Source organism: Coregonus clupeaformis, chromosome 31 (genome assembly GCF_020615455.1).
Source record: "Coregonus clupeaformis isolate EN_2021a chromosome 31, ASM2061545v1, whole genome shotgun sequence".
Classification (NCBI taxonomy): domain Eukaryota; kingdom Metazoa; phylum Chordata; class Actinopteri; order Salmoniformes; family Salmonidae; genus Coregonus; species Coregonus clupeaformis.
The window spans coordinates 28,989,738-29,012,635 of record NC_059222.1 but is presented as its reverse complement, the minus strand read 5'-3'; the positions used below and the strand labels follow the sequence as shown (position 1 = coordinate 29,012,635).

The following is a 22,898-nucleotide window of genomic DNA, read 5'->3' as shown; positions in this document are numbered from 1 at the left end:
GCACAATTGGCCCAGCGTCATCCGGGTTTGGCCGGTGTAGGCCATCATTGTAAATAAGAATTTGTTCTTAACTGACTTGCCTAGTTAAATAAAGAAAAACTAAAACAAATGTGTGTCTTTCAGATGCTAACACTATGCTGAGGGTGAATAGCTTGAGTCAATTGCATTAATTGAGCATGCTATCAGTGAGTTTCACTGTCAAAGGAAATATGGTTTTCTTACAGAGACATTGATATTTGCCACACTGTACTGTAATCTGTTATTTTCTCAAGTTCCTGTCACATCCACCAATAAAGTTAATATTATTTCTCAGTCATAATTGTGTATCAAAGTGTTGCTGATATTAATGAGATAAATGTGATACTTTACATAACACAGATGAGGCAGTGTTAGAGGTAGCATAATGTGTTCTTTCCACACTGGTTGATGTTTGCAGTAAGCAGTAAATACTGCTCTTTCACTGAACTGTAACGTGAGTGACACACAGTATGGTACTGATTTACTCAGCTGCATTGCAGTGTACCATACCATTCTGTATAGCAATACCATAATGTGGTCCTCTGTAGCTCAGCTGGTAGAGCACGGCGCTTGTAACGCTAAGGTAGTGGGTTCGATCCCCGGGACCACCCATACACAAAAAATAAATGTATGCACGCATGACTGTAAGTCGCTTTGGATAAAAGTGTCTGCTAAATGGCATATTATTATTATTATTATACTATATGTCTCTCCCTTTCTCTCGCTGCCTCTCGCTCTCTCCCTCCTTCCCCCAGGTGGTACAGTTGGAAGAGTTGCTGGCGGTGCGCCACTCTGTGTTTGTAGTGGGTAACGCAGGCACAGGGAAGAGCCAGGTGATGAGGTCACTCCAACGGACCTACCAGAACATGAAGCGAAGGCCCGTGTGGGCGGACCTCAACCCCAAAGCTGTGACCAACGACGAGCTGTTTGGCATCATCAACCCTGCAACCAGGGAGTGGAGGGATGGTGAGGGGCGGGCATGAGGATGACGGTCATGATGGTGACGGTCATGACGATGATATGGTCAACATATAGACCTTTGATACATGTCTGTTTTCCAGGTCTGTTCTCTAACATCATGCGTGAGCTGGCTAACCTCAGTCACACTGGGCCTAAATGGATCGTACTGGATGGAGACATAGACCCCATGTGGATCGAGTCTCTCAACACTGTCATGGATGACAACAAGGTGTGTGTCTGTCTCTCTGTCTGCGTTTCTCAGTCTGTCTGTGTAATAATTCTCTGTACCACTCCCTGCATTAGGTGTTAACTCTGACGAGTAATGAACGTATCCCTCTCAACCCGACCATGAGGCTGGTGTTTGAGATCAGTCACCTCCGGACTGCTACTCCTGCTACTGTATCTAGAGCTGGTACGCTAGTCTTTCCCTCCTCCTCTCCTCCTCCTCTCCTTATCCTTCTCTTATCCTATTCCTGTCCCCCTGCTCTCCTCTTCTTTTGTCATTCTCATAGACCACATATTTCACATTTTACATGTATTTGTACATACCATGTAATTACCTGTTTACATGTGACTACAGAGTAACAAGCTCTGCTTGTCCCTCCAGGCATTCTGTATATCAACCCGGCAGATCTGGGCTGGAACCCACCTGTTTCCAGCTGGATTGACAGGAGGGAGGTCCAATCGGAGAAGGCCAACCTGACCATCCTGTTTGACAAGTACCTCCCCTCATGTCTGGACACCCTCAGGTCCAGGTAACACATCAGCTGTCAGTATGGAATGGTTCATAGTGATCTAGATGGTTCCTCTGGACTGAGGGGAGAGAGACTGTAGACATGGATGAGGGTGAGAGGAGTAAGAAAGGGTAGAGAGAGAAGACGGAGAGGGACAGAACCATAGGCCTAAATAGTGTCAGATATAAAAAACAAAACCATAAACATTTATTTCACTCATGGTCTTACTCCTATGTCTGTAACGTGTGTGGTCAGATTTAAGAAGATCATCCCAGTCCCAGAGCAAAGTATGGTCCAGATGCTGTGCCATCTGTTGGAGTGTCTGTTAACCCCAGAACACACCCCTCCAGACTGCCCTAAGGAACTCTACGAACTCTACTTTGTCTTCGGTGCTGTCTGGGCCTTCGGAGGTGCCATGTTCCAGGACCAGGTAGGATAGTTGAATGATTCCTATGATTATGGTTGGTCCTCTATAGCTCAGTTGGTAGAGCATGGCTTTGGTGCTCGCAACACCAGGATAGTGGGTTCAATTCCTGGGACCACCCGTACTTAAAATGTAAATTGCTTTGGATGAAAGTGTCTGCTAAATGGCATATATTATTATATATTGTTTTGAGACACATTCCTGTGTAGTGGATAAGTGCTTTCCCTCAGAGTCAAATAATTAAAATAGATTGCTTCAGAAAAAGTGGTATGCTGTTATCGCTGGTGCAAAAGCTTTAGTAAATCGTCATCTAATTCGCTCTCCAACTCCCCTCAAAGCTTCAAATGATGAGAATTGCTTCACCTATATTTCAGTAAAGTATGGTGGTTTTCAATGTGAGGACTCCACACTGTATTGCAGCTTCATTTCCAAAACTAAGTGGATCCCACTCACAGTCCTAAACACTATAGCCAGCTGAATTTTTAACCAGGGGCGAACAAAGTGATGAGTGGTTGCTAAGCAACCCAGACCGCTTCGTACAGTAACCACGTCCATCTAAGTTATGGGATAAAACAGTCTCTCCTAGCGTACCAATGTACTCCACTTTATTTCCTTATCTACACTGCATTTATATGCTAAGTGGGTTTATTGACTGTAGAGCAGGGCCTGAACACAGTAGTCAGCCTGGAGAGAGGAAATAACAGCTCAGGGATGTTTATTTTTTTACTGATGGATACCCACTGGCCACAGACGTCATTTCAACGTCAGGTTTGGATTTACATTTGGTTGAGTTGTTAACTAACGTGAATTCAATGTGAAATCAACAAATAATGTCACCATATCATTGGATTTAGGTTAAAAGTTGGGTGAAAAAAAGGCGGAATTCCCTTATGGTTGATTACTTTTTGCGAATCCAATCAGTTTTCCACTTTGATTCAACGTCATCACATTGAATTTTCTTGTTGGAATGACGTGGTAACACAACCAGTTTTTGCCCAGTGGGTAGATGGATAGTAGTGTCTTTATGTTTCATTTTATTGTGTTTTAATGCAGGCAGAAAGTGTGACCACAATGCAATAAACCATGGCTTCCTCTCTCAAAAGTATCTCCTTCATCTGTTGTACATATCAGTAGCAGAAACATGGAGAGAAAACCTCTCAAGACTATTGAAATTGACCCAATGTTTGTATCTCCCTGTGTGTGTGTGTGTAGTTGGTGGACTACCGTGTGGAGTTTAGTAAGTGGTGGGTGACAGAGTTTAAGACCATCAAGTTCCCCTCCCAGGGGACTGTGTTTGATTACTACATAGACCCCGACACCAAGAAGTTTGAACCCTGGTCTAAGATGGTGCCCAGGTTCCAGATGGATGCTGATATTCCTCTACAGGTACGGTAAAGTCTTGTGTTATTGGTGTCACTTCATGTCACTTCTATAGTGACATTATATCATACATTAGCTGCTCCAAAGCTCATCTATGGAGTCATCTATGGCCCGGAGTAAAATATATTCTTTACAATTTAGTCTTTTACCAGATGCTCTTCTCTAGAGCAACTTACAATAACTGAACATCAGTGGCATAACTATTGCACAACATCCGGCTTGAAGGACCACAATAAGTAATGGTTAAGGTTGTAATTAGAGCTGAGGAATCTGATCCTAGATCTGTGGGGGAACATGAACCTGTAGAGTATCTACAGTCTATCTGAACTCTGTCCCCTATCTCTCGTCTCCCCAGGCATGTCTGGTCCACACCACAGAGACTATCCGTGTCCGTTACTTCATGGACCGCCTCTTGGAACACCGCCGGCCCGTTATGCTGATCGGGAATGCCGGTACTGGGAAGTCTGTTCTGGTCGGAGACAAACTGGGATCACTGGACCAGGAGAAATACATGATCAAAAACGTCCCCTTCAATTATTACACCACCTCTGCCATGCTACAGGGTAGGGAATGGTCTGCTACTACTAGTGTACAACTGCAAATAGCAGATAAATATACTGTAGCCTCTTTCTACACTCATCCTCCATCCATCTCTTTCTACGCTCATCCTCCATCCATCTCTTTCTACACTCATCCTCCATCCATCTCTTTCTACACTCATCCTCCATCCATCTCTTTCTACGCTCATCCTCCATCCATCTCTTTCTACACTCATCCTCCATCCATCTCTTTCTACGCTCATCCTCCATCCATCTCTTTCTACACTCATCCTCCATCCATCTCTTTCTACGCTCATCCTCCATCCATCTCTTTCTACACTCATCCTCCATCCATCTCTTTCTACACTCATCCTCCATCCATCTCTTTCTACACTCATCCTCCATCCATCTCTTTCTACGCTCATCCTCCATCCATCTCTTTCTGCACTCATCCTTCATTCATCTCTTTTTACACTCATCCTCCATCCATCTCTTTCTACGCTCATCCTCCATCCATCTCTTTCTACGCTCATCCTCCATCCATCTCTTTCTACACTCATCCTCCATCCATCTCTTTCTACGCTCATCCTCCATCCATCTCTTTCTACGCTCATCCTCCATCCATCTCTTTCTACACTCATCCTCCATCCATCTCTTTCTGCACTCATCCTTCATCCATCTCTTTCTACACTCATCCTCCATCCATCTCTTTCTACACTCATCCTCCATCCATCTCTTTCTACACTCATCCTCCATCCATCTCTTTCTGCGCTCATCCTCCATCCATCTCTTTCTACACTCCCATCCCTCTCTCTTTCCACCCTCATCCTCTCCTCCTTCCCTCCCTCCTGTGCAGCGGTGTTGGAGAAGCCCCTGGAGAAGAAGGCAGGCCGTAACTATGGTCCTCCAGGCAGCAGGAGGCTGGTCTACTTCATAGACGATATGAACATGCCAGAGGTGGACGCTTACGGCACCGTGCAGCCACACACACTCATACGCCAACACCTGGACTACAACCACTGGTGAGAGGACGCACAGACGTGCACACACACACATACTCTGCTGTCACACACAGTCATACGCCAACACTTGGACTACAACCACTGGTGATAGGACGTGAACACACACACTCTTGCACATAAGCATGCATGCACGCACGTGCCCACATACACACACGCATATGCCAGTATATAGACCACCGCGAACACATGTCACATGTGAGCCCCCTTCGTCTCTACCTTTGCACAGACAGTCTAAGTGCTTTTGATTGAATGGAACCTCAAGTCATCATGGGTAATATACTGACATACAGTAGATCAGTGGTCACCAACCTTTTCTGAGTCAAGATCACTTTCTGAGTCAAGATCACTTTCTGAGTCAAGATCACTTTCTGAGTCAAGATCACTTTCTGAGTCAAAATGCAAGCCAAGATCTACCGCTCAGATTTGTTAAAAACATGATTTTCTTTAAACCTATGCAACGTTAACTTATTAAAAACAGTTCTGTAGCAATGAGGTTTGTAGTAGGCTATAGGCCCAATACATTATCACTGCATATTGTCTACGCTTGAATTGCCCTGCAATGTTGTTCTTCTCAGACCATTTTGAAATTATATTTCAAAATTGTAGGTATATGATCACACTGGTAATAGATCATTTGTTGTATTACTTGTGAGGCACAGCTGAGAGAGCATAATAATTTGCTTTTTTAAATTTTACTGGACTGATGGCCTGCATCTGATGGTCAGTCTGAGGGGGGGGGGAGCAGCGGCGAGGCTCCCTCTCACCCGACTCACCGTCCCTCTCTCCCTCCCTCTGCTGAGAAAAGGGGACAGTCTTCAAGCTGATGGCGAAACTCAAGTTGCAGTGCATTATTTCTGCCTCAAGCACCAATTCATGTTGTTAATCCGATGTCCAGATAAAGTGAAATATTACTCAATATAAAAAAATAGACAAGCCGCTAATAATAACAACGCAAGCTTATCGAAACACTTTGCTATACTCATTCATTGCAGCTGCAGTGCTGGTTGTAGTGTGAGTGGGGAGAACGCGCATTTTATGGCTTATAAAAGTTTTGAACAAAGTTTTGACAGTGCTGAATAACAACTTAAACATGAACTTATAAAAACAGCAGCTCTTTGCTGTATTCGTTGAGTCTCTCTAGTCATGGTTTTAAAAGTTTTGAAATCTCAGTTTCAGCTTTGCTGTGTGCTCGAGGCTTCTTTTTACAGTCTATGGCTCGAGGAAAATGCAGACTCTGTGATCTAAGCTATCTGATTGGCCAGCAGTAGGCCTAAAGGTGCACTTGATTTGCTCTCTGGGCCTGCCGGGAGGTGGAGTTCTACCTTCAGACACAGGTGGAGTTCTACCTTCAGGAAACTTTGCCTTCCTGGCGCTAGGGCTGCTGAATCAAGTACATCTACTGCCAACAGCACGAAACGAATAAAAAAATAGGAACGCTAGGCTTTATCGTTGTTACATAAATGTTTGGTGATCAACTAGGAATGCTTTGGAGATCGACCAGTTGATGCCGATCGACCGGTTGGTGACCACTGGAAGTAGATGAATACTTTCTGTCCTATATACAGTACTAGAATGTATTGTTATCACTGATGGAACTTGACAGTGATATTTTATGGAAAATAACAATGTTAATTTAAGAACCCCATACATTTTGGACAATTACAGTAAAGATTTGTTCGAAGTTACTGTACCACAGTTCGTTTAAAGAGGGTACTGGCTGGCTAACCCTGCTATTGCAAACCTACTGCAGTGAGTTAGACCAATAATTGTTCTGTTATTCAGCTTACTACAGCTGAGCATGTCTTCAGTTTACTATTCAAAGGGACACTCACTGCAATTACCGGTACTGTTACTAAAATATGCTGCAACTTAAATGATATCCAATGTGAGAGCTTGGGCATGTGATTTTCCTTAAAAGGATTGTGGAGCTGGGGCATCAGGCATAGTAAGGGTATTGTAGACACAGCCACAGGGTTTGTATGTGTGTGTGTTTTACACACGGTCAGCCAGTAGAGTTATGGAGGGTATCTCAGGTATGAAATTGAGAGGGAGATGGATGTTACTAGGCTATGTTGGCTTAAGGGAGAGCTGAGGCGTGCATATTGACAGGAGCACGTGGAGAGTGTGTTTGTGTATTTCATTGCAGTATGTGTGTGCCTGTGGACGTGTTTAACTATACTTGTGGGGACCAGAAGTCCCCACAAGAATAGTAAACAAACGAAACATTGACCAACTGGGGACATTTTGTTAGTCCCCACAAGGTCAATTGCTATATTGAACAATAAATATAAATGCAACATGTAAAGTGTTGGTCCCATGTTTCATGAGCTGAAATAAAAGATCCCAGAAATGTTTCATACGCACAAAAAGCTTATTGTGCACAAATGTGTTTACATCCCTGTTAGTGAGCATTTCTCCTTTGCCAAGATAATCCATCCACCTGACAGGTGTGACATATCAGGAAGCTGATTAAACAGCATAATCATTACACAGGTGGACAATAAAAGGCCTCTCTAAAATGTGCAGTTTTGTCACACAACACAATGCCACAGATGTCTCAAGTTTTAAGGGAGTGTGCAATTGGCATGCTGACTGCAAGAATGTCCACCAGAGCTGTTGCCAGAAAATGTAATATTAATTTCTCTACTGTAAGCTGCCTCCAACATCGTTTTGGCGGTACGTCCAACCGGCCTCACAACCGCAGACCACGTGTAACCACTCCAGCCCAGGACCTCCACATCTGGCTTCTTATTTATTTTTTTATAATTCTCCCCAATTTCATGATGTCCAATTGGTAGTTACAGTCTTGTCCCATCGCTGCAACTCCCCTACGGATTCGGGAGAGGTGAAGGTCGAGCACCATGCATCCTCCGAAACACGACCCTGCCAAGCCGCACTGCTTCTTGACACACTGCTCGCTTAACCCGGAAGCCAGCCGCACCAATGTGTCGGAGGAAACAGCGTCCAGCTGGCGACCGAAGTCAGCTTGCAGGCGCCCAGCCCTCCACAAGGAGTCGCTTGCGCGCGATGGGACAAGGAAATCCCGGCCGGCCAAACCCTCCCCTAACCCAGACGATGCTGGGCCAATTGTGTGCCGCCTCATGGGTCTCCCGGCCACGGCCGGCTGTGACACAGCCTGGGATTTTGAATGGTTTTAAATTGTGTGTCCCCACAAGGTTAGTTAAACAAGACTGTGTATGTGTGTCCAGGTATGACAGGAGTAAGCTGCTGCTGAAAGAGGTCCACAGTGTGCAGTACGTGTCCTGCATGAACCCTACGGCAGGCAGCTTCACCATTAACCCACGACTACAGGTACACACACACACGCTTACAAACAAGCACAGACAGACACACATGCACTCACACACTGCATGCATATCTGATGATGTCCCATTGTCTCTTGCAACATTTCATTAGCATAATTATAAACACCTATACATATACACATCATTTTAATTTTTCTCATTCTCTCTGTAGCGTCACTTCTCAGTGTTTGCCCTGTCCTTCCCTGGAGCGGAGGCTCTTAGCACCATCTACAGTTCCATCCTCTCTCAGCACCTCAGGGGAGAGGGCTTCAGTGCTGCTCTGCAGAAGAGCTGTCCTACCCTGGTCCAGCTAGCTCTGGCCCTCCACCAGAGACTCACCTCCACCTTCCTGCCCACCGCTGTCAAGTTCCACTACATCTTTAACCTCAGAGACCTCTCCAACATATTCCAGGTGATGAATGCAAATGAATGGATGGATTGACGGGTGCACACACACACACACACACACACACACACATTTACAATTTACTATACCTGGTGATTTTTTTTTTTTACAGTGATGCACATTTTCAGTTACTGAAGCTGGGTACTGTACACTCAAAACTAAGACCTAGGGCATTTTCTCCTTCATTCATGGATCGTTCCATTAAAACAGGACCAGTTAAAAGTTTTGGCATGTGCACTCAAAACCCATCTCTTTTACTTTTTTAATATACTGTATCAAAGTTTGGATTGGTAGAGTTTTATTGCACCCCAGGCAGTAAAAGTTAAAATACTGTAACTAATTTCTCATCTAAATGATTATTGATTTAGTAAGGTGTGCCTAATGTTGAGAAATAAGGTAGAAATTTGCAGAAAAAGAGAGAAGAATGGATTTGCTCTCAGGGGTGTTTGTAACGATTTAATGTATTTAAATGAATATTATATTATACTGTAACCTCTAAAGCTGTCATGAGAGAGAAGCTTATACGCAATATTTTTCTGTCAGGATCCTCAGCGGTTCCAGGGGGGCAAAGACTCATTTAATACAAGCACCAATACATAATTAATACTCTAAGCCATTCAACCATAGTACTTTAGTTTTCATAATTCCTTCCCTGAGACCTCCAAGCCTTGGAACTGTTTCAAGTCACATTCTTATCCTCTTATAAAATGTGCATACAGAACGTCGGAATGTACAGTAAGTCATACTTCAAAAGAACAGGTTCTCAGTTATTCATCATTATTAGCCTTAAATCTAAGAGTTTAGGTTTAGCAATTATAATGAGTTGAGGTTTAGCTATTAGAATTATTCTAACTTCACCTTTAACGATGAGGGACCATAGATTTAACACTAGAGAGTTTATTATCTATAATTACACACCATGGACTCCAGCCCTGCTGACCCCTTTATGTTACCTTTTAGACCTTTAATCAACGTTGACGACAGTACAGCATTGATTTCAATAGCAGGGGCCTAATGGGGGTAGAACTCATTGAACTTAGCTTTTGAACTTTGAAGAGTCTCAGTGCTGTGTGTTTTGGTGAAACCTGCGTTCTAAAGAGTCTGTGTAGTGTCACTGGTGTCAAGCAGGTAAAGAGAGAGGGAGAAAGCTGAAAAAAAGAGTGCAGGATCAATCCTCCTTGTTGTTTTTCAGCTGGGTAATAAGGAGAAAGTGAGATGTGGCTCAGACTTCTCAGACACTACCCAGAGTTCTCTTTTGAACTTTTCTCTCCGTATGTCTTGACTATTCAGCTGCTAGCTAGCTCCAGGGCCTGAGGATAGCTAGCTACACAGGGTTGAAGAGACACACAGCCTGCTCACACACTCTAGTCCACATTCCACCTTGTCATCGCTGTTTTTAAGAAGGGAAAGTTATTTAATTGATAAATAAAGGTCCTGAAAAGTTTACGAATCGTCTTAGTATCTTCAGACATTAAGTGTGTGCCCCAAACTAGTTGTTCGAAATTGCTAGTCAGACGAAGTGAGGACTAGTAAGTATTTTAGCGCAAAAGCCACGCAGGTCCTATTGTATTGGCGTAATATTTATTCTATTGCAATTTTGCTGTCCTCTTCTGTTCATTACAGTTAGCGAAATGTGGATTATTTCTGAAGAGGTTTACCTCAGGAAAAGTAATTGGGCGACTTTTAATGAAGCAGCAGTTAGTTTAGTTTCTTTGTAAACGCTGGAACACCGGTACACTCAGCCCAAGGCGACTACTGCCTCATTATCATCAGCGCTAATGAGGAAAACCAAGCTGAGGAACCTAACAGGGGAAAACACTTTGTTACAGCATTTCCAAGAGAACTGTTCAGACAACATTCAAGGTAGTATCTAAGCATTTCTTCTCTTCACCAGAAATCCTAATACATTCCTCAAGGTAGTTGTCACAGGGATGTATTGATGTCACAAGAAATGATCAGTTATTTTCTCCGGTATTCCTCTAGAGCTCTTTCTGTCACTCTTTGGTTTCTCTCTGTCTCTTATTGATTGAAATACAACCACAAGGCTATCAATAAACACTTTTGTGGTGTTTGTCAAGTTTTCATTGTTACTTCACTGACAACAACTCAAAGCCAGATCCAGTTTAGTATGACGACAGAAAAACACCATCATCCTATGGGGACATGTTGATGTTTGATAGTTAACTAGATGCCAGTAGCAAAATCCCTGCTAATAGGACAAGAAAAACACACTATGTTCCTATAGGGATGTGTTGTCAGAGAGCTGCATTCCCCAGCACCAGACCGTTAGGAACGCTGTCTATCGTTAGTTTTTCTGCTGTACGTGGCCAGCGGGCATAACAGGGATCTGTCTGGCGAACGTCACCCTAAATGAGCTCTGGTAGAACAGAAGGAGAGGGGGAATGAGGGAACGAGAGAACAGGGGAGAAGAAGAGCGATGGGTGGGAGCGGGGGAGAAGGGAAGGAGAAAAGGAAGGAAGAGAGCAGGAGAGATGAGAGAAAGTTATGTCAGCATGGTTAGGAGCGAGAACTCCATCTACTGTCTGTCTAACGTAGAAAGCCCAGTCAGCTGGGCCTAGCTGTATTAGTTAGCCAGGGTGGAGGAGAGGCATTGTTTGGAACTCAGAGCGACTGGTTGGCAGAGAGGAGTGGAAACAAGCCTCAGACCAAATCAAATCAAATTGTATTTGTCACATGCTTTGTAAACAACAGGTGTAGACTAGCAGGTGTAGAAAAGTTATAACACAAGGAATATATACAGAATGAGTAACGATAACTTGGCTATATACACGGGGTACCAGTACCGAGTCAATGTGCAGTGGTACAAGGTCATTGAGGTAGACATGTACATATAGGTAGGAAAAAAGTGACTAGGCAACAGGATAGATAATAAACAGTAACAGCAGCGTATGTGATGAGTCAAAAGAGTTAGTGCAAAAAGGGTCAATGCAGATAGTTTGGGTAGCTATTGGTTAACTATTTAACTAACTATTTAGCAGTCTTATGGCTTGGGGGTACAAGCTGTTCAGGGTCCTTTTGGTCCTAGACTTGGTGCATCGGTACCTCTTGCCGTGCGTAACAGAGAGAACTGTCTGAAAGCTCTGACTCATATACCCATCCTTCTCTTCTGTGAAGAGCTCTGACCCCCCCCCCCCCCCCACCCCCCCCCCCCCCTCCGTCTCAGCCTCCAGTATCTATGCTGCAATAGTCTATGTGGCGGGGGGCTAGGGTCAGTCTGTTATATCTGGTGTTATTCTCCTGTCTTATCCGGTGTCCTGTGTGAACTTAAGTATGCTCCCTCTAATTCTCTCTCTCTCTCTCTCCCTCCCCTCCCGGAGGACCTGAGCCCTAGGACCATGCCTCAGAACTACCTGGCCTGATGACTCCTGGCTGTCCCCAGTCCACCTGGTCGTGCTGCTGCTCCAGTTTCAACTGTTCTGCCTGCTGCTATGGAACCCTGACCTGTTCACCGGACGTGCTACCTTGTCCCAGACCTGCTGTTTTCAACTCTTTCTCTCTACCGCACCTGCTATTTCAACTTCTAAATGCCTGGCTATGAAAAGCCAAGTGACATTTACTCCTGATGTACTGACCTGCTGCAACCTCTACAACCACTGTGATTATTATTTGACCCTGCTGGTCATCTATGAATGTTTGAACATCTTGGAGAAAAATCTGGCCTTAATGGCCATGTACTGTTATAATCTCCACCTGGCACAGCCAAAAGGGGACTGGCCACCCCTCAGAGCCTGGTTCCTCTCTAGGTTTCTTCCTAGGTTTCTGCCTTTCTAGGGAGTTTTTCCTAGCCACTGTGCTTCTACATCTGCATTGCTTGCTGTTTGGGGTTTTAGGCTGGGTTTCTGTATAGCACTTTGTGACATCTGCTGATGTAAAAAGGGCTTTATAAATAAAATATGATTGATTGATAGAGGGGGAAGGGTGGGGGGGATGACTGAGAAAAAGGAGAGGAAGTTATTACATGCACACCTCCAACCCACCCCATTACGACAGTCATCATCATCAGATCGGATTCAGTTGGCTGTAACACGCGAGGTGATGATGATGATGATGATGATGACGACGACGTTGATTTGCATACGTCCTGCTGCCTGGAAGACACAGCATCTGTTAGTCTGTGTATTTCCTCCCGCGGTGACGGGGCGCAGAAAGGGACAAACAGTGCTGGGGCTTCACCGGGCCTATTCCTCATGGTAGGGCAGCTGCTGGGAGAGGAGATGGGATTACACTGAGACATGGATGACTTGGCTGAGTTATAATCTTCCCCTGTGGGACAATGTTAGTGTTTCGCTCGTCCAGAGCAAAGCATATCAAATAAAATAAAATCAAATTTTATTGGTCACATGCGCCGAATACAACAGGTGCAGACATTACAGTGAAATGCTTACTTACAGCCCTTAACCAACAGTGCATTTATTTTTAACAAAAAAAGTAAAAATAAAACAACAAAAAAAGTGTTGAGAAAAAAAAGAGCAGAAGTAAAATAAAATAACAGTAGGGAGGCTATATATACAGGGGGGTACCGGTGCATAGTCAATGTGCGGGGGCACCGGCTAGTTGAGGTAGTTGAAGTAATATGTACATGTGGGTAGAGTTAAAGTGACTGCATAAATAATTAACAGAGTAGCAGCAGCGTAAAAAGGATGGGGTGGGGGGGGCAGTGCAAATAGTCAGGGTAGCCATGATTAGCTGTTCAGGAGTCTTATGGCTTGGGGGTAGAAGCTGTTGAGAAGTCTTTTGGACCTAGACTTGGCACTCCGGTACCGCTTGCCGTGCGGTAGCAGAGAGAACAGTCTATGACTAGGGTGGCTGGAGTCTTTGACAATTTTGAGGGCCTTCCTCTGACACCGCCTGGTATAGAGGTCCTGGATGGCAGGAAGCTTGGCCCCAGTGATGTACTGGGCCGTACGCACTACCCTCTGTAGTGCCTTGCGGTCAGAGGCCAAGCAGTTGCCATACCAGGCGGTGATGCAACCAGTCAGGATGTTCTCGATGGTGCAGCTGTATAATTTTTGGAGGATCTGAGGACCCATGCCAAATCTTTTCAGTCTCCTGAGGGGGAATAGGCTTTGTCGTGCCCTCTTCACGACTGTCTTGGTGTGTTTGGACCATGATAGTTCGTTGGTGATGTGGACACCAAGGAACTTGAAGCTCTCAACCTGTTCCACTACAGCCCCGTCGATGAGAATGGGGGCGTGCTCAGTCCTCTTTTTTTCCTGTAGTCCACAATCATCTCCTTTGTCTTGGTCACGTTGAGGGAGAGGTTGTTGTCCTGGCACCACACGGCCAGGTCTCTGACCTCCTCCCTATAGGCTGTCTCATCGTTGTCGGTGATCAGGCCTACCACTGTTGTGTCGTCGGCAAACTTAATGATGGTGTTGGAGTCGTGCCTGGCCATGCAGTCATGGGTGAACAGAGAGTACAGGAGGGGACTGAGCACGCACCCCTGAGGGGCCCCCGTGTTGAGGATCAGTGTGGCAGATGTGTTGTTACCTACCCTTACCACCTGGGGCGGCCCGTCAGGAAGTCCAGGATCCAGTTGCAGAGGGAGGTGTTTAGTCCCAGGATCCTTAGCTTAGTGATGAGCTTAGAGGGCACTATGGTGTTGAATGCTGAGCTGTAGTCAATGAATAGCATTCTCACGTAGGTGTTCCTCTTGTCCAGGTGGGAAAGGGCAGTGTGGAGTGCAATAGAGATTGCAGCATCTGTGGATCTGTTGGGGCGGTATGCAAATTGGAGTGGGTCTAGGGTTTCTGGGATAATGCTGTTGATGTGAGCCATGACCAGCCTTTCAAAGCGCTTCATGGCTACAGACGTCAGTGCTACGGGTCGGTAGTCATTTAGGCAGGTTATCTTAGAGTCCTTGGGCACGGGGACTATGGTGGTCTGCTTGAAACATGTTGGTATTACAGACTCAGTCAGGGACATGTTGAAAATGTCATCTTAGATTAGTTAGACAACATCTGTTGGAAGGTATTATTTGATTGATCTGAAGTTTATGTGATTCAGTTCATTTGGGAGTGTGTAGTAGATGCCAGGGTTTAGCTTGTGAAGAGAAACGTATGATAAATAGTCTTACTTTTATGAAACATTTGTCTCTTAACAGACAGAATATATACTTGAAATCAAACCAAGAAGTCCCATTTAATAATTTTTTTACTTACATAAATCCCTGGTCTCACTTTCTCTCACTCCCTTTCTACCAGCATTTAGACCCAACAGCGATCGACTTACCCACGTTTACCTTACATAATCTGATACTTTTTAAGGTATAAGTGACTTTATCTGCCTCCCAATGAACCTTTCCTCTCCTGTCCTGTCCAGGGTATTCTGTTCTGTACGAGTAAGTGTCTGAGGGTTCCTGTGGATCTGGTGAAGATCTACCTCCACGAGTCCAACCGCGTCTACAGAGACAAGATGGTGGAGGACAGAGACACGCAGGCCTTTGATAAGCTGCAGGCAGACGCTGTGAAAAAGTTATATGAGGTGAGGGGAGAGTTTTCAAAGTTACACCCAAAGAAATGGAGACACACACGCAGGCAAGCACGTGGACGTACACCCCTACAAACACGCACAGGCACACACATGGACGTACACACACCGACACCAGCACGGGCACATACATTTCACACACACACTTCACACTGTTGAGTAGAGAGTTTTACAAAGTTCAGCAGAGGAAAACGGAGCAAGAGGTGGAGGGGGAAAATCATTAGACAGCCTGCTCAGAGTCGGAGGCCGAACATCAGTGACCAGCGCAGCGAGGAGAGGGAAGAGGAGAGGAATGGAGAGAATACTAATCAGTAGAAGGGTCTGACTGTCAGGGCCTGGGCCACCAGCCCAGCAAATTGGAAAACATTTTAATGGTTTTCTGACCGCTATGCCCTGACTCTCTACCCTCCTGAGTTTATCACAAACACACTGTTCATGCTTACAACCAGGGAACTGACACCTACACACACAGGGGAACACACGCAGACACACACACCCTCAAGTTGATCACACACACACTTTTTTGCAGCGAGGGAACACACACACACACACACACACACACACACACACACCACCACCAAATATAAAGCACAAGTTCCGGCATGTCTACTTGTCGTTTTCAGGTGTTCTGTATTGAGAAAGAGACAGGAGGGAAGGATAAAGTTATCACAGTTCCCATCAGGTGAACTGCAGTCTTAGGGAATACGCTGTAGAAAATGTACATTTCCTCAAACAGAGGCCTACATTTGGAAAACATCCCGCTATCATAAATAATTGAAATGTTAAACATAACTAGTAAAAGTGAACACACAGTAGGCTACTCCAGAAAATGTTTTGTTTGCTGAATGCTGAGTTCCTCCCTGTCCAGAGTGATTCCATTTAAATGTTCCACTGTAGCTAACAGAGGCTCTGTCCTAAATGGCACCCTATTGCTGATATAGTGTACTACTTTTGAACCAGAGCCCAGGCCCTGGTCAAAAGTAGTGCACTAATTAGGGAATAGGGTGCCATTTGGGATGCATACTGAGTGTGTCTCCCCTCAGGATATGGAGGAGACCCTGGAGCAGGCCAGGGAGATGAACATGTACTGTCACTTCGCCTCAGGGGTGGGGGAGCCCCAGTACATGGCTGTCCAGTCCTGGAGCTCCCTCAACAAGACGCTGCTGGAGGTGCTGGACAGCTATAACGAAGTCAACGCTGTCCTCAATCTGGTTCTGTTTGAAGACGCTATGGCTCACATGTAAGAAGGAGAAACTTCTGTTTGGCTTTTTAATGCACTTATTATAGGTCCATTATAAGTCCCTCTTTTGCTATATTACTCAATATTTTAATTAAGTATCAACAGTAAATAATGGTGTTTGCCTCTTAAAACCCACTCTCTTTCCCCTCTCGCTCTTTATTCCCCGCCCTCTCTCTCTCCCCCCTCCTGTAGTTGCCGTATCAACCGTATCCTGGAGTCTCCGCGTGGTAACGCTCTATTGGTCGGCGTGGGCGGCAGCGGCAAGCAGAGCCTCACCCGATTGGCTGCCTTCATCTCCAACCTGGAAGTGTTCCAAATCACCCTCAGGAAAGGCTACGGCATCCCTGACCTCAAGGTACACGCACGCACTCATGCACGCACGCACACACACCCGCACGCACCTGCATGCACTGACCAATACCATTGCATATTCATATTGCATGACTTAAACTACAAATGTTCCCTATTCTGTTCTACTGGGAACTTATGTCTAGCACCTGACCAGCTAAATGCTCTCTCCCTCCCCTCTCCCCTCCACCGTCCCTCCCTCCACACCTCTCTCTCTCTCTCTCTCCCTTCCCCCTTCCCTCTATCAGACTGACCTGGCATCCCTCTACATCAAAGCTGGCGTGAAGAATGTTGGCACAGTGCTGCTAATGACTGATGCCCAGGTGGCAGATGAGAAGTTCCTCGTTCTGGTCAACGATCTTTTGGCATCGGGTACGATTGGGACCAGGACATTGGGGAGGGGGGTTGGCATTGAGGTTGGCTGGGACATTGGGAAAGAAGGCTATGTGTCACTCTGTTGGCATTAGGTAAGGCAGGGGAAGCCAGAGGCATATATAAAGAGCGTGTTCGGTCTAGCTCCAGGATACTGTATCTGGGCTTTGCCAATAGCTGCCTATGTAGATGAATGAGAGGATAATTCTCTCTTTCACAAAGAAGAACAGCCAGTTACCATGGCTTTGTGTGAGTCTGCTAAAACATTGCTATTGCATCACCGTTGGAGGTGATGCCAAACGCAAATGTCCACCTCCGCATAGACATTCGTCAGTTCTAAACTACAATTCTATTCCATTATTCAGATGGATGAGGAGGTTACATGGAAGTAAAAACCTAAAGAAACATTTTCTCTCCTCTCTGTCTTTCTCTCTGTAAGTCTGAGTTGCAGTACTATAATAGTAATGCTCAGAGCTTCACCGTAGTGAAAAACAGTAGTATGAGTCATCAAGTCGCTAGGACCCTGGCCTGTCAGTACCTCCCGTTTACACCCCTTAAAGCTGAAATCTGCAGAGAGGAAACAGTGCCACTGTTCGCCCCAGCACATTATGTTATTGTTTTGTTGATAAAACGGAGGAGGGGAGCATCCCAGCATGGTAAAAATAAATGTGCAGTACATATTCTGCTGTTCTATCCTGCATGCAGTGATGTGCAATGATACATGGGGGGAAAAACAGTTTTTGTTGTTTGAAGTAACTTCTTTGTTGTTGTAATATCGCAGCTTTAACCTCATCTGAATGTTCTATTGTAGGTGAGCTCCCTATTGGTTTAGATCTGAACGTTCTATTGTGGTTGAGCTCCTTATTGGTTTAGACCTGAATGTTCCATCATCGATGAGATCCCCATTGGTTTAGATATTTCAACAACATGTGAGTGTTCCAATATGTTACCCTATAGGTGGGGTGTACAGGTAGCATCTATGGCACTTGCACTTGGAAATCTATGTAGTCAAATTGCAACATGTTAGTGATGGTCTGGAACAAAAACCTGTATACACAGTGGCTCCCCAGGACTGTACATTACCCACCATTGTCTCTGTGTGCTGTGAATGTTATATGTTCTATCCCAGGTGAGATTCCGGACCTGTTCCCAGATGACGAGGTGGAGAACATCATCGGGAGCGTCAGGAATGAGGTGCGAGGACTTGGAATGATGGACACCCGGGAAAACTGCTGGAAGTTCTTCATCGATCGAGTCCGCAGACAGCTCAAGGTGACAAACTGTGTTGCTCAGGCACATGGAGCGTTTCTTTTAATTTCATATCTCTCTCAGTATAAGAAGTTGAGAAATGTTGTGCCCACAGTATATAAACAACAACCCACCTCTGACTTGTATCAATAATTAAAATGAAACTGGTCTAGAACTTCTGGCTTTGCCTTCTGGGTTGTTACCACCTTCTGTATCAGACTATAGAGATGATATTATTCAGAGGTTCATTAGATTTTTCAGATAACATTTTAGCAAGGTCTAGTCTTATTATCTTGCTGTAGTTTGGGTATGAACTGTAGGCCAGCATTTCTCTATGTGTGACTACAGTACTGATGAGATCGTGCCACCACTATACCCTGTTCTCTCAGGGAAGGCGTCAGGCCAGGGGTTAGCAGTATTATTATTATGATGATGCTGGCTGAGCTTCCTGGGGTTTGGAGCAGAATAAATGAGGGTAGTAGAGTCCCATGGGTCGGTGCTTAGAGAGGCTGGATCACACACATACATACATACACACACACACACACACAAAGGCACGCACATAAACACATACAGCTGAATTCCTCATCCCTGTGCTAGATAGGTGGCTGTGTGTTTCTCCCCTGGGGGCAGTGGGCTGACGGTGTGTGCATCCCTGTGTGTGTGTGTGTATGCATTTCTCTGTGTGTGTAGGTGGCCCTGTGCTTTTCTCCAGTGGGCAGTAAGTTGCGGGTGCGTAGCAGGAAGTTTCCAGCTGTGGTTAACTGTACAGCCATCGACTGGTTCCATGAGTGGCCACAGGAGGCGCTGGAGTCTGTCAGCCTCAAGTTCCTACAGGAGGTCGACAACATCGAGGTGAGATCTCTCTTTCTCTCTCACTTCTCTCTATCTCTCTCTCTCTTTCGTAATCATCATCCACAATAAAACCTCTAACACTCTACCTCTGTTGTCCTCCCAGCCGGAGCTGAAGGAATCAGTGAGTAAGTTCATGGCCTATGTTCACGTCAGTGTTAACCACACCTCCAAGGAGTACCTGTCCAATGAGAGGCGCTATAACTACACCACGCCCAAGTCCTTCCTGGAGCAGATTAAGCTGTACCAAAGCCTGCTGGCCAATAAGAGCAGAGATCTCACCATGAAGATGGAACGCCTGGAGAACGGCCTGCAAAAGCTCAACAGCACCTCCGCTCAGGTCAGACCTTACCTTACTTTATTCTACCTTAACCTACTGTACTCGCCTCTTCCTTACCTTAACCACCAAGATGGAGAGGCTGAAGAATGGCCTGTAGAAACTCAACAGCTCCTCCGCTCAGGTAAAGATATACTCCATATATTCTCTTACCTTACCTCCTCTGTAGTCACCTGTTTCCTTTAACACCACCTGAAACCCAGCAGTACCTCAGCCTGTGCTCCTCCATACACGCCCTTACCAAGCTGATGCTGATGCCTGAATAAGTACCTTTATGCGTTCATGTTTTTCATGTACTGTACTGTACACTGAGTGTACAAAACATTAGGAACACCTGCTCTTTCCATGACATAGACTGACCAGGTTAATCCAGGTGAAAGCTATGATCCCTTATTGATGTCACGGGGCGGCAGGTAGTTTAGTGGTTAAAATGGTTGTGCCAGTAACCGAAAGGTCGCTGGTTCTAATCCCCAAGCCGACTAGGTGAAAAATCTGTCGATGTGCCCTTGAGCAAGGCACTTTACCCTAATTGCTCCTGTAAGTCGCTCTGGATAAGAGAGTCTGCTAAATGACTAAAATGTAAAAATGTAAATGTTAAATCCACTTCAATCAGTATAGTTTAAGGGGAGGAGGCAGGTTAAAGAAGGATTTAAGCCTTGAGACAATTGAGACATGGATTGTGCATATGTGCCATTCAGAGGGTGAATGGGCAAGACAAAATATTTAAGTGCCTTTGAACGGGGTATGGTAGTAGGTGCCATGCGCACCGGTTTGAGTGTGTCAAGAACCGCAACACTGCTGGGTTTTTCACGCTCAACAGTTTCCCGTGTGTATCAAGAATGGTTCACCACCCAAAGGACATCCAGCCAACTTGACAACTGTGGGAAGCATTGGAGTCAACATAGGTCAGCATCCCTGTGAAACGCTTTTGACACCGTGTAGAGCATGCATCGACAAATGTAGGCTTTTCTGAGGGCAAATGGGGGTGCAACTCAATATTAGGATGGTGTTCCTAATGTTTTGTACACTCAGCGTATGTTCGCTGATTCAACACTTTAAGGGACATGAACACATCAGTGAGTCCACACAACAGCGGGACAGTCTAATTATGGTGTTGGTTAACACACACACACACACCTTCCGACGTTAATAGCGTTAATGCATCACAACGTGTCACCAACCCCCTATAGGAATACCCGGCAGGTCTCATATACATTACAGTACATACTTACCCTGTAATTGTGTTGACTGTTCATTACAGTTCAACCCCCTGACCCCTTGTACAACATGCATCATTAATGCTCTCTCTATATGTGTTCACGTCCCTCTGACAAGCCTCATGCAATAAATGTACATGTTTTGTAACATCAACACTCAATACAGAAAGTCAGAGGTCGGCTGTCTGGTAAACAACAATAAACAAGGTTGCAGGGGTTAAAGCGGGGAGATGAGGCTGAAAATGATTCATTGGCTCCCCAGAGAACATATTAAAGGGAATCCTGTGGGCTGTATTCAGTTCCTCTGGTCTGGATTTTGGTCTGTTTTTGCGGCAGCCATCTTGGATGATAAGTGTTAATAGTGTTTTAATGAGGGGAGAGAGAGAGTGGGTTGGAGCTGAGATGCGCTGATACCACAGGATGTATCTGGGAGCGGATCAGGGGAGCTGAGTTCTTGCACTATACACGCACATGCACATACACGTGTGTGTCTGTGTGTCTGTGTGTGTGTGTGTGTGTGTGGCTCCTAGACCTGCCTCTGTCAGTGTAGAGTTGCGTGGGCGAACAGTGCTCTTATACTCTTTATAATGAACCTACACACACACACACCCACACACACACACACACACACACACACACACCCCTCCTCTTCTTTTGTCTCTCTGACACAAATCGCTGTGGGAGGCTACTCTCATCTCCAGTCGTGTAAATGTGAGGGTTCTAACCTCCCAGCTACCCTCATCCACAGATCCCTGACAGGGAGCCAGATAAAGGGAAAAAAGGAGGTTATATATAAAAATGATTTAAAGGCCCAATGCAGCCGTTTTTTATATAAATATGAAATCATTTCTTGGTAACAATTAAGTTGTAGATTGTATTTTCAACCAGCAACTTTCAGGAAATAACACTGATCCAATTTTTCCACACATTTACAGGGTTAGTTTCATCCGCTGTTGTACAATATTATATAAAACACAGGAAAAACGGAATGTTGACTGCACTGGGCCTTTAATGATTAAGGGAAAATTGTTCTGCTTTTTCAACCACGTTTCTCTGTTCTGATAACATGATTTGATGAGTTCAAGTGTATCGGTCCCAGACTCCCAGTCCTTTGAACTGGTTATGGTGCTGTAGGGGAAAATACCTGCTCTCCTGTAAATGAGATCTTGGAAATAGGTTTAGGTTTGTTTAGATCCACATGGACAGTATTTCATCTTCCATAGAGGGAGGAAGGCAGTTATACGGATTTTAATTGATACAAACAATATACCCTGTCTAGAAGCTAGGGTATTATGTGTGGGTGGTAGATAGCCCTATACACAGTGGTACGTGTTTACATGTATATAGAGAGCTGTCCAGATGTAGAGGGATTTCACTGTTTATCTCACAGCCACGTCTCACAGCAATTAGTTATCTCTCACGCCATCTCTCTCTCTTTCTCTCTCTCTCTCTCCTCCCCCTCCATCCCTCTCTATCTATCTCTCATTCCCTCCATCTCCCCCCTCCACCCATCACTCTGATAGCTCACTCGGTGCTCGTCAGGTTCTGTTTGGGTTGATTTCACAGGCATCAGGACCCAACAGAGACATCTTCTACACAACACCCTCAGCTCTCTCACATCATGTTTAGTTAATTAGCTCACAGAACAACAAAAATCACTCTGTTTTATTTCCCCTGTGCAACGTTTTGACGAAGTCAGACGGTAATGTAGAAACACGCAGACTTTCTGTGGGAATTCTAAGTGTGTGTTTCAGGTTTTCATTTGTGTGTGTTTGTGTTTGTGCATGCATGCATGTGTGTGTGTCTGTGTCTGTGTGTGTGTCTGATTACAGTTCTAGCGCCTAAGGCTATTCAATTATCCAGTAGATATACATGTTATCTCTCCATTTGTGTCCCCTTTTTGTCAATTTCTCTGTTTTGACAAAATCATAGATTTTTTGGGATGTAATGGATCAAAAGGATATTAATGATAGAATGATGTCTGTT

At 45.1% G+C, this 22,898-nt stretch overlaps 1 protein-coding gene across 1 annotated transcript in view; it reads left to right on the top strand.

The window, feature by feature from the left end:
- Window positions 1-22,898, top strand: part of dnah9 (dynein, axonemal, heavy chain 9) — a 126,206-nt gene that overhangs the window by 39,136 nt on the left and 64,172 nt on the right. Inside the window, exons 36-52 of the mRNA XM_041858703.2 lie at window positions 774-984; window positions 1,080-1,207; window positions 1,282-1,390; window positions 1,586-1,733; window positions 1,968-2,142; window positions 3,349-3,522; window positions 3,872-4,079; window positions 4,912-5,077; window positions 8,287-8,389; window positions 8,555-8,794; window positions 15,131-15,292; window positions 16,342-16,538; window positions 16,731-16,893; window positions 17,135-17,258; window positions 18,388-18,530; window positions 19,200-19,361; window positions 19,465-19,698. Of these exons, the coding sequence (XP_041714637.2) occupies window positions 774-984; window positions 1,080-1,207; window positions 1,282-1,390; window positions 1,586-1,733; window positions 1,968-2,142; window positions 3,349-3,522; window positions 3,872-4,079; window positions 4,912-5,077; window positions 8,287-8,389; window positions 8,555-8,794; window positions 15,131-15,292; window positions 16,342-16,538; window positions 16,731-16,893; window positions 17,135-17,258; window positions 18,388-18,530; window positions 19,200-19,361; window positions 19,465-19,698 (2,847 nt within the window). The remainder of the gene's footprint in view (window positions 1-773; window positions 985-1,079; window positions 1,208-1,281; window positions 1,391-1,585; window positions 1,734-1,967; window positions 2,143-3,348; window positions 3,523-3,871; window positions 4,080-4,911; window positions 5,078-8,286; window positions 8,390-8,554; window positions 8,795-15,130; window positions 15,293-16,341; window positions 16,539-16,730; window positions 16,894-17,134; window positions 17,259-18,387; window positions 18,531-19,199; window positions 19,362-19,464; window positions 19,699-22,898) is intronic.